This window comes from Equus quagga, chromosome 8, assembly GCF_021613505.1.
Source record: "Equus quagga isolate Etosha38 chromosome 8, UCLA_HA_Equagga_1.0, whole genome shotgun sequence".
Taxonomy (NCBI): domain Eukaryota; kingdom Metazoa; phylum Chordata; class Mammalia; order Perissodactyla; family Equidae; genus Equus; species Equus quagga.
In genome coordinates, this window is record NC_060274.1 from 121,058,245 (window position 1) to 121,074,376 (window position 16,132).

The following is a 16,132-nucleotide window of genomic DNA, read 5'->3' on the forward strand; positions in this document are numbered from 1 at the left end:
GACGTTTGCACATCCGGCCTAAGACCTGTTTGATCCTATGGGCACAGTGAATTTTGTAACTTACAAATTCACCTCTCCGCTTTTCTCACTGATTGCAGAAAAGCTTAGACATACAGTTGTAAATGTTAGCAAGGAAATAGACTTTCTTGGCATAAGTTTTGTACACTGCCTGACTTCTGATTTAACCTTGCTTTCTAATTCATATATGCTGGTATACCTTTATTTTTTCCATTTAATTTTCTGTAGGATGTATGTATCTCAAAGTTGTAATTCACAATTTTTAAGAACAAGTCAGGACCAAAAATAGAGTCCAGAGATAAAACCCCATTACTCTATTACCTCAAAGGATAGTAATACAGACTGTGGTTCTTCCAGCAGCTCCCTTACACACATACACAAGTGCACACACCCATATACATGCACATACAGACATTATGCAGAAATGCACACTCCAGTGCCCACTCTCTGCAGAGTGAGACCCTCTTGTGACAAAGTCATGGACTGAAGTTTTGGCTCAGAACTCCTCATGAGAACTCGACTCAGAGCAGCCTTCATCTCCTTGTTCCACAGACTGTAGATAAGTGGCTTCAACATGGGAGTCAACACAGCATAAAAGAGCACCACCACCTTGTCCTTCTCAGCTGAAGCTGTGGAGCTGGGCTGCATGTAGGTAACCAGGGCCATCCCATAAGACATGGAGACCACAGTGAGGTGAGAAGCACAGGTCCCAAAGGCTTTGCGGCGTCCCCCGCTGGAACGGATCCGCAAGATGGTGACCACAATGTGAGCATAGGACAAGGAGACCATGCAGCAGGGCAACAGCAGCACCATCACACTGGAGGCCATTATGACCAGCAGGTTGAGGGTGATGTCCACGCAGGCCAACCTGACCAGTGCCAGTGTCTCACAGGACACATGGTTCAGCACGTGGTGCCCACAGGTGGGCAGGCGCATGGTGACCGCTGTCTCCACTGCAGAATTAGCTAGGCCCACAAGCCAAGAGACCATTGCCAGTGCTGTACAGCGCCTTGGGCCCATCACTGCCACGTAGCGCAGTGGGTCACAGACCGCCACATAGCGGTCATAGGCCATTGCTGCCAGCAGCAGGAACTTGGTCCCGCCCAAAGCCAGTGAGAAGAAGAGTTGGGTTGCACATCGGCTAAAGGAGATGGTCTTCTTCTCCAGGAGGAAATGCACCAGCATCTGAGGGACCCCACTGGAGGTGTAGCAGATGTCCAGCATTGCCAGGTTACAGAGGAAGAAGTACATGGGCTGGTGCAGTCGCGTGTCCAAGCCAATCAGGAGCACAATGAGCCCGTTGCCCAGCAGAGTCAACAGATAGGCAGCCCCAAAAAAGACAAAGAGTCCAGCCTGGATCTGCCTGTCACTGGAGAGCCCCATGAGGACAAACTCACTCATCCAGGTCAAGTTGTCCCTCCTCATTGAAGCAGGTGTGTTAGGCTGTTGGGAGAGGAGCAGAGTCAGGGAGGGACAAGTGATGGTCTTACTTTAGGGGTATGGGATTAAGCCCTTGGCTAGGCCTGGGGCTGTAATTGAGATTCCTCCCCCAGCTTCCTTAACCTAGGTGCTCAGGGAGAATACGATGATGATGTTGGTGAGAGGGACATTTGGGTGTTCCCACTAAACTGTGAAATTCTCAAGGATAAATTACTTTTTCTTGTCATCCTTTTATGTCTAAGATCCAGCACAGTTACAGTTATAGAGGAGATAATCTACCAATGAAGAAGGAAAGATAGGGAAAGACAGTGGTGGAGAAAAGTGAGAAAAAATGCGAGAAGGAAAGAAAAGAGAAAAAAAACTAATGAAGGAAGGTAGGAAAATGGAAAAAGAGGAAGGACAGGGAGCACAGGGAGTACAGAAAGGATTCTTCAGTGGGGGAGCAGTGGGTAGGGTGTTATAATCGGACACTTGAGATAAAGAGGGGTGCCCAGTTTCCTCAGTGTTGTTCTTAATAGACTGGACTCAGTTTCCCTTCATGTTTCTTCCCGGGTCACTGCCTAGGAAAGAATCCTCTCATGTCATTCTCATTGTGCCCATCAGTCCTGATGACGCTTCAGTCCTTTAAACCAATGTCTGCTAAGCCTCTGCTCTGGCCCAGAGGTGGTGCTGGACATCAGACACTTGTCTGTGAATCAGAAAGACAGAGCATGAACCTTGCTTCCTTGGTTCTTATAATTTAATCAGAGACAGATTAATAATTTAAAGAAACTAAGTGTATTTGTTCTAAGTGCTGAGAGAGAAAAACAAGGTTACTAGCTGGCTAATTAAATTTGCAGTTTATTTAAATTACCACTGCCATTATGCCTTCCTTCTCAATAATGCGCAATTTATATAGTAAGTTATAGGTACATACTCAGATATTTAAATAAATAATTAACAAACGAAAGTACTGTGAGCATTTGGAAACCAATGATACTCACACGTTACTACTAAGTATGAAGTGAGTGTAATCCACTGAATCCTTTCAGAGGAAGTGAATTCTCCTTTCTATTAGCTAAGATTGTACCGACTTATCTCCCTTCCAACATGTCACCCAGGCCTCTACAAAAACACGACTAAATGCCATCAGGTTTTCGTAACAGAAATGTAATCTCAAGGCATATTTTTTGCTCTTAAAAAATTAGTAAATTGTAAACTCATTTATTAAAAATATTTTTTGAGTATATGAGGTACTATGCTTTCAATGGGCTTCTAGTAAATGCCTTTCAACAGTAGGAATTTGTTTTCAGGAAACTAGCAGCATCACAGAATCAAATAAAATATTTAAAGAATTGGATCTTGTTAAAATCTACGGGAATCACGTGAGACAGCTGAACAAAGGACAAATGCAATAATATGTCAGTGTTCAGAAAATCAGAGCGAAGCCACAGCGTCATATGCGATAGAACTGAAAAGCATCATCCAACTCAGATGTTTTCTGGTTGGGAGTGATGTCCTGGGCTTTTATTGATGGAGGCCTCCCTCCCCTTCCACTCAGCCCTGGCCCTGCGGTAGCCAGAGAGTTCATTGCAGAGAGTGCTAAGAAGAGAAAATGGCTTTAGGTTGTCAGGGCTGGAGATGAGTTCGAGGTTAGAGTGCTGTAGCTGGTGGCTGGGGTTCTGAGCACTGCCCCAGGGAGCCTGGTCCTTGTATCAGCATAGGAAGCAACTCAACTCTGGTCTCCTACTATCTGAGGCTGCATCCAGAATCCTCACCTTTAGAGTGACTGTCATGGATCCAGATTACTGCCAGAAGGGTCCCATTATTATATAGGAGAATAAAAAATGTTAGAAATGAAAGGAACCATAGAGATCATGTATTCCATCCATTTCATTTAACAAACAAGGAAACCAAGGACCTTTTCTCCAATACATTGTTGATGCTATGTTTAGATGATGATATACTATTTTTATTAATACTTATCCTTGTTTTCTGATTTTTAGAATAATTAGAGTATTTCATTACACTTTTCTTGACTAAGTGAACATTTGCTGAGCACTGAGTAGTGCCTGTTCCAGTGGCAGGTAGTGGGATAGTAGTGATGAATACAGCCTGGTCTCCCTCTCCAGGAACAGCCTGGCAGGAGGATAGAGAGGGAGTGAGTCATCAGGACCTTAGCAGAGTTTTCAGAGGCAGCTGCAGTATGCAGTATCTGGTCAGTGAAAACATAGAGTAGGACTAAATAGCTGGGCAGATATGTAAAATAATGAAGTAGAAGCAAACAAACAGCCGGTGCATTTGTTTCTTCAGAAAGTAGATGTGGGTTAAGGTGTATGTGGATTGGTAATAAGGAGACCTGGGTTTCAACCTGTATCAGTAAACCATCTATGTACCATTGTAACACTGTCTCTTTGAGCCACAGTTTCTTCATCTGCAGATTGAGCAACTTAGGTAAAGAGCAAGATTTCTCTCAGCATTAAAGATCTGCAATAAGTGATATACATAATCTGTAATTCAAAGCAGTATAAAAGGGAAAAAGAAATTTTTCATTCTTTGTTCACTGTCAGTAGGCATAGCTAGTGGGACTGTAGGCAGTTAGACATGACTGGTTACTGGGCTTGGGGACCAAAGCATTCACATCACACATAACTGTTGGAGAGGTGCCAGTGGATGTGACCGAGTTGACTTGAAAACCAGAGGCTAAAGAAATAGGGAAGGGGCCATACAAAAAAATAGAACACCCACTTGGGGCAAGGATGAAAACTATAGCATCTGATACATGAACTTCTTTCCAAAGTCAGTCCCAGATCATTCCTAGAGTGGATGACCCCTAACACTAAGTTTTCCACCAGACCACGGACTAAACCTGCCTTAGTTCCATAGAGATTGTGCTTCCTAATGATTGAGGATGCTCACCATCCTTTTTCTTCAAGAAAAGATAAAGTCTATGTCTATCTTTGGTTCTTATATCAAGCCCAGCCATTCTTCATTCCTTCTTCTTATTTTCAACACAACACAGATTACTTAAGGCCAAAAAAAGAGACTTATCCCTTGACTTCCACTTTTTACTTCTTTGAATATGTCTGTATATACTGATCACTTCAATTTTACTGTTGATTAAATGACTGGCCAAGACCAAGGATTCTTTTCAATGGCTTGAAAACAGTGACTTGCATCCTCTAGGTCATGAGAAGAATCAAAGGGCCTCTAATTACAACCAAGGAGAAAAACACAGCAGAGGATCACGGGCAGTCCTGGCTGCTCCCAGGGATTTGGGCTAAATCCTCTCACCATTTCCTCTTAACCTTCCCTGTGGGGTACTCACCAAGGCTGAGTGCTCAACTCATGCACAGAACTCATTTTGGATGGAAGGCAGCACATCTCTCAGCAAATCCTTGATGCAGTTGTCCATCCTCCTCCTGGGGATGAAGGTTTTTCACTTTGTCAGTCTTAAATTATAACTTTTCAGAACCTAAGAATCCCCAGAGGGCAATTACTTGCTCTTGGTGTGTTCCTTTACTCATTCTTCTCCTCTCCCCTCCCTCCTCAGCTACTTCTCTGCATCCACAGCTCCTCTAATCTCCTCTAAGTTCCCTAGGGGATAAACATTGTGAAAACTTTTTATCTCAACTTTTAATTATCCTCCCAGTTCCCAAGCTGATGAGCCCTCACTTGGCTCTTTTGAGTCTTTCACTGTTTTTCAAGGATATGGCATTTTTGAGGACTTTTGGCAGGAGTCAGGAGACAGGAATATTTACTCCTCTGACCTCATGGGAAGGAATTGAGATTAACTGGTAAGGAGATGAAGCATTAAAATCTCAGAGCCTGATCTTCTTATGGGAAGGAGAAGAATTCACCTTCTTCTCTTTTTCCACACATCTAGTTTAGTGACTAGGGAGTGGCAAGTAAGCATTGCACTGTATAAACATCATATTCATAGCCTGGAGACCTTTGAGAAGTCCCAAATTCACAGACATTAAAATATTTCCCTAGGCTCCTTGGTGGTCCCAAATCACATTGTTGAGTGTTGTTTCCTTTGCATATTTTCATACCGCCAGAAGCTGTCTCACTTCCATCAAGCTTGATCTCCCACTTCTTGATCATCTTCCACGAAGTTTTAATCTCTTCACTGGAATTACTAGAAGGAACAGAACCAGAAGCGAGTCAAGACAAGATTTAATTCCCAATATTTGTCTACCCAGTTCTATGGTAATAGAACATGAGTCTTTGGTAAGATGAAAGAGACGCTGTTAGCAAGTAACCTTCTATAACTTTTCTGTAATAATTAGCTACTGTCAGCAAGGTAAAGATTTAATTATCTTGAAGTTTTGTGACTTTAATGACAATGGACTGGGAAATGGTAGTTTCACTTCATGGTCTTCCCTTTTTGCAGGACATGTAGAATCTCAGGTTCCCTTCTGCCCCTTCCGCTATCCAGCTACGTTTAGGATCCAAGTAACCTGAAGCTCTCCCGACGTCAAAGTTCATAAAAGTAAAAACTCATGGGACCTTCTTACTGAGAGTTGGAGTGGTAAAAACTCTGACTGAGAAGAGGGCAGAGGTAAGAAGTCTGAGGACACCATGAGGGATAAGAGAAAGAGAGAGTGACACCTGAGGAGTGGCACTCCTGATGCACATCAAAGGTACATTTGGTGTGAAGTGACTATGTGACTCAAGGGTAAAGGGAAAGAGCTATGGGGTACCATCTCCAGACAACATAATGTGTGATCATCAAAGAAAAATATTTCCTTGCTGGTGAAACAAAAATGTATCTCTTCTGCTTTTCCAAACACAGATGATATGTAACTGGATTAAAAAAGTAGGTTAGAAAATTATAGATTAGTATGATCCCGAAGGCGAAAACAGAATATGCATACAGTTGGTTGTACATAAAGATAGAAACATAGAAAAAGACTGGAAGGATGATCGAAAAATGTCAATGGGTTATCTCTGATATTAGGTTTGTAGGTACCTTTATTTTATTCATTCTGCTCATCTGTGTTTTAAAAAATGTCTGCAATAATCATATATTATTTTTGAATATGAATCCATTGTGAATTCATATGGATCCAAATTAAACTTAGAATATTATTGTTGATATAGAAATATCACATTGAGATAGGGATGCCTGGAAGTCAACTCGCTGGCTTAACATCCAGCACTACTGAGTGGCCTTTGGGCAACATGCATGAGTGTTGAGGGGTGGAGGGAAGGAATAATGAAAATTTTACGTCGAAAAGCACATATGACTACAGGTTTTGAATCATGTATCTCATGAAAGGGAAATCTGTAAATATCCCATGGTGGCAAGAACTCTGGACTGGGGACAGGATAATTGGGTTTGGGTTTAGGTGTCTCAGGACAACTAGAAATTTGAAATTAATAAAGACAAAACTATATTGATCTAATATTCCCAAAATATTATGTTGTGCTTACTATTCTCCATGCAGTGTCCATCTTGCATGGGGAATCAGGCATCTCTTCTCTCCTCCCTTCACCTCATCACACCTGCCCCCAGTGGACAGGTTGGATCCTCATTTTCAACTCCATGAATTTCCATTAAGGAGATTCTTCTAGCTCCTCTCCCCATTGGCTCCTTTATTCCTTAGGCTCCATATGCATCCCAATGGTCATGTAGCCTCCAGCTTCTTCCTCTTGGCCTTTCTCCTGGGTTACCTGTCATTCAATCCCATTCCATTACTCCAAGGATGGAAGTGACTGGGGCTGGATTTACGTGGGTAGAGTAGGAATTGAAGGAATGCAGCCACAACAGGTCTGACCATGAGCAAGCAGCTACATAACTAAATCAGATACTGATCACTAAGTATATGGTATGTGAAATATTTTGCTAAAAGAGACTGTTTGATACTTTTGAGAGGCCCTTCTGAGCTAGAGGCCTATTTGGTATGGGCTTGGCCCTAACGTGGGGGGCGCGTATGTGCCATGTCTTAGGGAACTAAGAGAGGATAAACGTTATTCTGTTAATTTCAGAGCAACTCTATGTGAGGTCAGCAGAGACTTGGCTGGAGAAGAACCAGCTGAGATGAAAATTGAGATATGTCTGATGTCAAACCTTGTGTTCTTTCACTAGACCATGCTGCCTCCACTATTCTTTCCTTTCTGAAGTGAAGTGGTTGCAAATGGAAGAATGCAGAGGTCTCATCAAGCTCTAACATCCTGAAATTCTCTACATAGAGGTTAGTACTGGGGGAAGCAGTATCTTTCTGCTTCAGGATCTTCTCCACACATCACTTAAGAAAATGTTGTCTCTTAAAACCAAAAGGAGTAGAGAAAAGAGTCCTGGCTGGGTGTTTTATGCTACTCGTAGAAACAATTGGCTTCCTGACCTTTAGATAAGGAAGCTGACTTGCTTTTTTCTCTAGAGTTTTCTGGCTCATCTCCAGGCCTAAAAATATGGCTCAATTTTGCTCTAACATTTTGTATCCTGTGGTAGACTAAATAATGCCCCCCTCCCCAACATATGTCCACATCCTAAACCCCAGGACCTGTGAATTTTAACTGATATGGTAAAAGAAACTTTGCAGATGTGAGTTAAGTTTTTGAGATGGGGAGTTAAGGATTTCGAAACGGGGAGACTAGCCTGGATGATCCGGGTAGTCCCAATGTAATCACAATGGTCTCCATAAGACAGAGGCAGGAAGATCAGAGTCAAACAAAAGGAGATGTGACAACAGAAGCAAGAGTTTGGAGTGATCTGAGGAAAGAGTCACAAGCTAAGGAATGTAGGTGGCCACTGAAGGCTAAAAAAGACAAGGAAAAGGGTTCTTTTCTGAAGCTTCCAGAGGGAATGAGGCCTGCCAAAGCCTTGGCCTGAGGCCAGTAAAAGTGATTTTGGACTTGTGACCTCCAGAAATGTTAGAGAATAAGTGTATTCTTTTAATCTACTAAATCTGTGGTAATTTGTTACAGCAGCAATAGGACACAAAAATAGATTCTAATCTCTTCCCTTCCTCTCCATTCCCAGGTTCCCCTGGGACTAATTCACAATTAATGATGCTCCAGCTTTGTTCTCCATGTCTCTCCCTGTCTTGCGTCTGACTTCCTTTTGTCTCTCCATCTCTGTCCCTCAGCCCATGGACTCTGTTTTTGGAATTGCCTGATCATCAGCTTTTCCAGCGGATAATGCAAATGAAAAACCCTGCCTTCCTGAGAATAGGCAATTCCTCTGCCAGCTTTGAGTTCCATGATGAGGGACACATCTTGCCGTCTTGCTTTAGAGGCACCTCCATGTGGTGAGTGTGGGACTATCCGTAGTGAGCCTCTTGACTCCCTTGAACCTGAGCTGGGATGTCTCAGGAAACAATTCACAACAGCCAATAACTTATTGACCATACAGTTTGCAGGGGTTTAACACACTATGATAACTACTTAGATATCTGTCACTGAATACCAGGAGATCTTCACCCCCAATTCCTCCCTTCTCTTTCTCCAAGGCTGTGAAACTTGCATAAAAGGATAGTAAAATGGATTCTGTCTCAGTTTTCTCTTTGTGTGAGAACAAGCAGATCAATGCCTCATATCCATAACTTCCAACTTAAAGTGCTTTCTCACTTTTGCCGAGTTTAGAAGACAGTTTCCAAAATTGATTGGTGGCTCTTGTCTCATTCTCCCAGCCCAGGATGAAAGGGTTGAAACTGAAGAGGAGAGGAAAGAAATCGGAAATAAAAGTTTTTGTAGAGAGTTGGTGTTCTTCAGCGTTTGTCCTCCTTCACCTCTGTGCATGAGAGATGGGAGGATTTCCCCTCCACCTGAAGCCATTCATTCTCTTCTACCAGTCAATATGCACCCTTTGCAGTTCCTGGAGTCTAAGGACTGGCGAGAGGAGATGTGGCTAGACGGTCTTGAGAAGGCAGGGCAGAGAAAAGGAAGAGGCCTGCGTAGGCAGTAAAAGGCATCTTGCCTGAGGACACAGCAGAGATGCTCAAGGGTTTCTTGCAGTCCAGAGCTGCTCATGGAAGTGGGTGACCAGATGTCATTTTAACTCTCTCCCAAGAGACTACTTGGAGGGGAAATGTGACCCTAAAGGGTGTTGACCTTCAGATACCAAGGAGTTGAGGGAAGAATTGTATGTGGTCAATGGAGGGGAAGGAGTGGGTGGAGGAGAAGTGGCGGGCAGGTAGAAGCTTTGCCCGCATCAAGGGAGCTGCAATAGGCCATTGGAGAACCTCCAAGGAAACAGTGAAGGTGCTTCTGAGTGCAGTCATCCAGCCTTGGGAATCTGCTCCCTAAGGGCACCATTGCCGGTCAACTGGAATGTTTCTGCCCCTTACCTGTGTCTTTCCCTTGCTCCAACCCAGCAAAATCAGAGGCAGTCGAGTGGAGGCGAGGCAGGAGGGGCAGTGAGGAAGAGGAGGGAGGGAGAGAGAAGAACAAAGAAGCCAACTTTCCTAATTCAAGATTCTGGGCTGAGGGGTGAGGAGAATCTTCACTTTAGAATGAGGTTCAGAATTTTTAGTTTACACTGAACTCGCTATTTTTAACACTGAAATGAGAACATTTGGAGACTGAAAGTGACTGGGAACTTAATTATTTCCCACAGAAACCAGGACGTTATGCTACAAGTTATGGGTTTAGTCCACGAGTAGAGAAAAGACTAACCCCACAGTGCAGCTTTGAGAGTTTAGAGGCCAGAAGAAACAAAATGATTTTCTGCCTATTGCCTGTGAATTCAAAATGTTCAATAAGCCAGTTCCTCTTGGTTTCTGGAACACGACAGATCTGAGATGTGGTGGTCAGGAGCCTGGGAATCCCATCCTGGCTGTGACATTCTCACCAGACTCTCAAAGCTTCTTCAGTGTCACATGCACTCCGTGTAGCAGAGGAGGTTTTCTCTACTCAGCTGGAGGCAGCAGATCCTAGTGGCTAAGGGTGTAGGTTCCAAATTCTGAATGCCCGTGTCTGAATCCGGTCTCCCCATCCTGTGCATTTATGACATTGGGCAAGTGAAAGTCTCAATTGCCTCAGTTTCTTCACATGTAAAATGGGGAGCATGACAATATCTGTTTCATGAGGCTCTGTGAGGATGAAATGAAATCATCCATGTGAAGCACTCAGCACAGTGTCTAGTCTGTGGTAAACCCTCCAGGAATGGTAGGTATTTTTATGTTTGAAATATTTTCAACACTTTAGAAGAAAACTGCTAGTCAAATCAATGCTATAAATAGAAACTAATTTTTCCCCTCACACATTTAACTTCTCTTCTGTTGAGCTGTGTAAACTCAAAATTTTCTGATTTTTCTCTTTTGCAAATTGCAAGCTGTTCCACCAATTCTCTGCATCAAATTAAAGTGTTTTATGCCATCCTTGGGATTTTGTGAGACATGTTTTGGAAGTACTCTTTTAGAAGCTTCGCTGGTTGGAGTTACTCCTGAAGCTCTGGATTCAATGTAGAATGCTCCAGAGCTCTCAGCGTGTGGAGCTGTAAAGGGCAGCTAGGGGCCATCCCAAAGGACACAGAGAGGGAGAGGATAGATTCCAGGCTAGGAAGCTTTTTTCTGGCCAGATGGGTGGGCATGGGGACGCTGAAGTCTGAGGGTAGATCTAAAAAGAATGTGAGCATGAAGGCTGAGAATAGTTATCCAAGAGCAAATCTGGATGCTGGAGCTATTCACAGTGGCAACAAGAACGCTTCTCATCTTGCTTCTGTCTCTGTTAGTAGTGAGCTTACTGTCAATGTCTTGAAGACATGGTGGAGCAGGAGGGGTACTACCCTGAGAAGCTGCCTCACGGACTTCCTCCTTCTCTCCATCTATCTCCAAGTCCAGTGAAAAAAAGCCTAAGAAATTTCCCAGCTCTCTTAAGAAAGATGACTTTCAAGCTCTTATCTTGCTAGAAAGGTGTTCCATTCTCCTTATTCTAAAAAATGAAAAAGTCCTCCCATTTGTATCATGCTTAATTCCTTTCTAGGAATTTCATAGACACTATCTCATTTGAGGAAGGAGAAAATTGAGGCTGAGCCAGGCTACACAAGGTTTGCCCAATGCCAAGTATTTCCAGTCTGACTCCACGGGCTCTGACTCTGAGGCTTATACTTGCTTGGCTCTTTTACTTTTAAGAATTCTAGTGGAACTAGTAGTATAATCATTATTAATATCATCACAATCATGATTTTAGAATTCTACTCCACTGGTTTGACTGGCATTCAGATCAGTGAGTGATTTCAGAGGCTTCAGCTTGTGAAAGAGTAGTTTATTTAGAGAATTAGAAGATACGTATTTCAAACATCCTTGAAAAACAATTTTAAGATACCTAGGTTGTCCAAATATTTACTCTCAAGTTCTAAGGTAAACAATGTAACTGTTTATTAAATACCACTTAAGCTAGCATATTATTTTTAAAAGCCAAGTTTATAATAGGTTATATTTTTATGATCTGTATGTGCCTTTTATGGTTGAGACCCTGCATTAAAAATAGGTATTGCTTATGCACATCTTATAAGGCAGCTAAGTGGGTCACTGGAGGGAGTAAGGAAGAGCATATAGTCAGGAGGCCTCCTCCTCCCATTATGAGATGAAGAAGGTACAGTTGCCCATTGTCAGGAGGATCACAGAAATCTTAATTCTCCACCATGTGGGACTGGAATTTCAGAAGCTTGAGGAAAAGACTTAAGTCATTAATAGAAAAGCTGAACTGTTACCTACATTGCAAATTTCTTGAAGAAACGTGGTCACCAAAAGGGCTACAACAATATTACTCCTGTAAGTGGACCTCGCATAGATGCAGGAAACTGTCTCATAAGCAGAGAAATTTCACTGAAGATTTATTATGCATCTTCCTTGTTTACTTCACCTTTCTTTATCCAGTCTGGATGACCCAGTTCTGGTTCTCTCCCTTCTAACCTGCTTGTCCTGTTACCTACCTAGCCTGGGGAAGTATTCACTGACTGGGAACTGCTAATATTTCATAATCTAGCCACCTTCCCCTACTTCAGGGAGAAGAACCTGTGCAATCAGAGTAATTGGAACTTCCCTATCTTAAAGAAGTGTACATGCTCCAGTTCAAGGCATGGGAGACAGTAGCAGCAAGTAATGTATGAGCTATCTGAGGAGTGTGTGAAGATGCGAATCTGGAACCCAAGTAGAAGGATTACATTTAAGCAGGAGGAGGGCAGCCTCTTCCGCTGTGAAGGGCTGGAGTTGCTGATACACAGGGCAAAGGTTCTCAACCTTGGCTGCACCTCAGAATCACTTAAGAGGAGCTTTTACAATTTCCCATGCCCCACCTTCACCAAGACCAATTAAGTCTGACTCTTTCGAGGTTGGGTGCAGATATTAGCATTTTTAAAGGACTTCAGGTGATACCAGTGTGCAGCCGAGTGAAGGACCCACTGAAACAGATGCATTGATGGGCAGAGGATCATATGTGACTGAGTTTGGATCTCATGAAGCTCCAGCGCCACTGACACAGAGTTGTGAGATTTTCTTCAGCAGTTCCAAGCACTGAGAAATTTGTATTTGAGAAGTTACACACACTGTCTTAGGTATCATTTTTAGAGTTGTGTTTGTATTAATCATGTCTTTTATTTTCTATACTTTATGATGTTTTGACATCTTGGGGGTCTTGCTGGCTGGGGAGAGGCTGCCCTTCCAGAGCTAGCTAATTTCTAGAGATACCAAACTAACTTCCTGCTGAGCACACCTTTCCTTTCCTATGCAAACCTAACCAACCAACCAATCCAATGTCCATATCCCAATCACCTCCTTAACTCTTAGGCAGCAAGCCAACAGTTGCCTTGCCCTCCCCTGCATCAGTTCAACTAGACTGGAAGCTAGAAAGCACTCCTTTATCCCAGAGCCCACAAATTATTCAAACTATGTAAGCATATGCTTACTCAAGCTTTCCTACCCTGCCTGGCCCATCCTTCCCACAGAAACCACAATAAAGACTGTGGGTCATGCTCTCTCCTCTCTCTTTCTGCTTCAAGACTGACCCAGTGCTTCCCCATGGGCCCTTCATGGTATGGTGTGACCCCTTCTCTTGAGAACTGGAACTAACAAACTCTTCTTTCAAAGGCGGTTGTCTCTGTGTCTGTCACCTTACCATACCTGATGAAAACAAATCCCAGGTACAAATCTTGAAACAGTGTTAAATATTTAAGCACTTAAAATGAAAGCCAATGTTACTTCCCACTCTGGAAGGTGGTCAAATACTTGAGTTGGTTCTCCATATGTTTTCAGTACTGACTGGTCCTGGCAGTCATTGCATGATTTCTGGCTGGTCAGCATTTCCGGATGAGGGCTTTGTTCTTGGGTTCCCAGGCCTTCATACGGGCTTTGCCGAGGGTTGCACTGGTGAGTATGATGTTCTTGGGGTGGATCAGACATTTTTAAAATTGTCTCTGACTCTAGTGTCATATTATTCTAGAAATAGTAGTATCATTGGGCACAGTTTATCACTCCATCCTTGAAACTCTCTTTCTTTGGTGTCCATGACACCAGGCTCTCTTAGATTCTATTCTCCTTTTTTGATTACTCTTTTTAGAAAACTCCTCTGTGCATTCCTCTTCCTCTGCCTAGCCTTTATTTTTAGTTTGAAAGCATTCATTGAATAAACAACAGATCCATGTATGTAAAGAAAGTATTCAGTGAGACTAAAGGTATGTCCAAACTTTGCTAGTTCCTCAGATTCTTTATCTGATTATAAGTGTGTGTGTGACACATACAGATCATATACAAGCACACACAACATGCACGTGCACAGATTCTATTCTATTTTTTTATATATAAATGCTATCGTGTCATAACATTGATTTCTTCACTCATTGTTTCAACAATTTACTGAGCAGCTACTGCATACCAGACACAGTTTGAGTAATTTGGACAGTTTTCATTGAGCTTATATTCTATAGGGAGGAACAGGCAATTAAAAAGAGCATCATATAATTTCTAATAATGAGAGATGATTAGGAATTACAGCATGGTAACGTGAGAGAGTGCAGAGAGGTGACATATGTAGGGTGACTGTTGAAGGCTTCTATGAGGAGTCACTATTTCAGTTGAGACAGCAGCTGAATGACAAGGAGCCAAGCTGTGAAGATCACTGGGAAGAATAGACTGTTATTGACTCTAATATTAATGTTTTAAAGCTTTTTTATTTTGAAATAGCTATAAACTGACAGGAAGTTGTAAAAATAGCCCAGAGTCCTATGTCCCCTTCAACCAGCTTCCCCAGTGGTGACATGTTATTTGGCTGTAGGACAATACCAAAACTGGGAAAGTGACATCTGTACATTAATGTTAATAAATCTTCAGACTTTATTCAGTTTGCACTAATCTTTTTACCTGCATTCATGTGTGTGAGTGTTTCGATGCAGTTTTATCCTATACACAGATTTGTGCAACTACAATCAAGACACAGAAATGTTCCATCATCACAAAAGAACTCCTTTATGCTATCCCTTTGCATCTGGACCCAGCCACCACCTTATCCTTCATGTTTGTTTCTGTTTTTTTACTTTTATGGTAGTGGCTTTTGCCATGCAGAATTTTTGCTGGATTTATCCAAAAGAAATTTTAATAACTTCTGGGATTTTATCTCATAGTTAGAAGGCCTTCTTCACTTTGATATCACTTTCAAAAAACTTCCTTTTGCTTTCTTCTAGTACTTTTATGTTTTCATTTCTATACTGAAATATTTGAAGCTTATGAAATTTATTCTGATATAAGGTGTCATGTATGGGTAAATTTTATTCTTTTCCAGATGATTAGCTTGTTGCCTTGACGCTATTTATTGAATAATTATTTTTCTCCACTGATATAAAATGCTACTTTTTATCATTAGTGAATTCCTGTGTATATATATGTACGTATCCAGATTTTCTATTCGGTTTAGCTGCTTTGGTGTGAGCATGTGCCACTACCACTGCATTTTAACTACTTTAGGTTTGTGATGTTTGAATAACCAGTATAATAGTCCTATTTCATGAATCTTCTTTTTCAGAAATTTCCTGTTATTATTTTTGGAACAATCTTGCTTGGTTCCAAACAAAAATCTGCTCCCCTTTTTTAATTAAGTTAGATCCTATTAACTATGTAATTTAACACAAGGAGACGTATATATCCATGATATTGAGTCTTCCTACTTAAGGATATGGGATACCGGTCCATTTGTTCATGATTTCTCTTATTATTTTCAGCAGTGTTTTAATTTGTCAAAAAAGAGATTGTCTACATTATTGTAAGGTGTATTCCTAGGTACACTGAGCCCTTTATGCGTTAGTTTCCTGGTTCATTAAATGTTCTAAGTGTGACAACCTCTGAGCAACTGCAAAGGTTGAGACAGGTAATGTCAATGCATGATACGCACAGAGTACTCAACATGGCTTTTTAAAAGTAATTATAATAATGCAGCATTAAATATTATTTTTCTTAATTATTTTCTGTATCTGCATCAGTATGAAAAGAGTAGAGAAATCAGAGTATGACAAAGACTTTTTTAGCCACCAGGAAAGGCCAGTTATTCTGTTTTTTTCTCTGTCTCTTCTTTTTTCCATTTTTTCCAATTTTTCAATTGCCAAATATGCTATGTGTAGCTGAGATAAATAAAGCCCACTTGTGGTGGATAACAAATCACTGAAAAGGGATTCAGATGCTGAAGTACCTGGAGTTCACTAGCCCCTCCTTAGATGGCATGACTCCAAGAGAATAATTCACTTACGTAGTCTTTTGACGTC

At 41.8% G+C, this 16,132-nt stretch overlaps 1 protein-coding gene across 1 annotated transcript; it reads right to left on the minus strand.

The window, feature by feature from the left end:
* Positions 1 to 432: 432 nt before the first annotated feature.
* Positions 433 to 1,443, minus strand: LOC124243405 (olfactory receptor 2F1-like). Its single transcript, XM_046668979.1, has one exon. The coding sequence runs from the start codon at positions 1,441 to 1,443 to the stop codon at positions 433 to 435; it is 1,011 nt and encodes a 336-aa protein (XP_046524935.1).
* Between the last annotated feature and the right edge of the window lie 14,689 nt (positions 1,444 to 16,132).

Coding starts and splice junctions, on each gene's coding strand:
- LOC124243405 (XM_046668979.1), bottom strand. CDS start 1,443: ATGAGGAGGGACAACTTGACCTGGATGAGTGAGTTTGTCCTCATGGGG.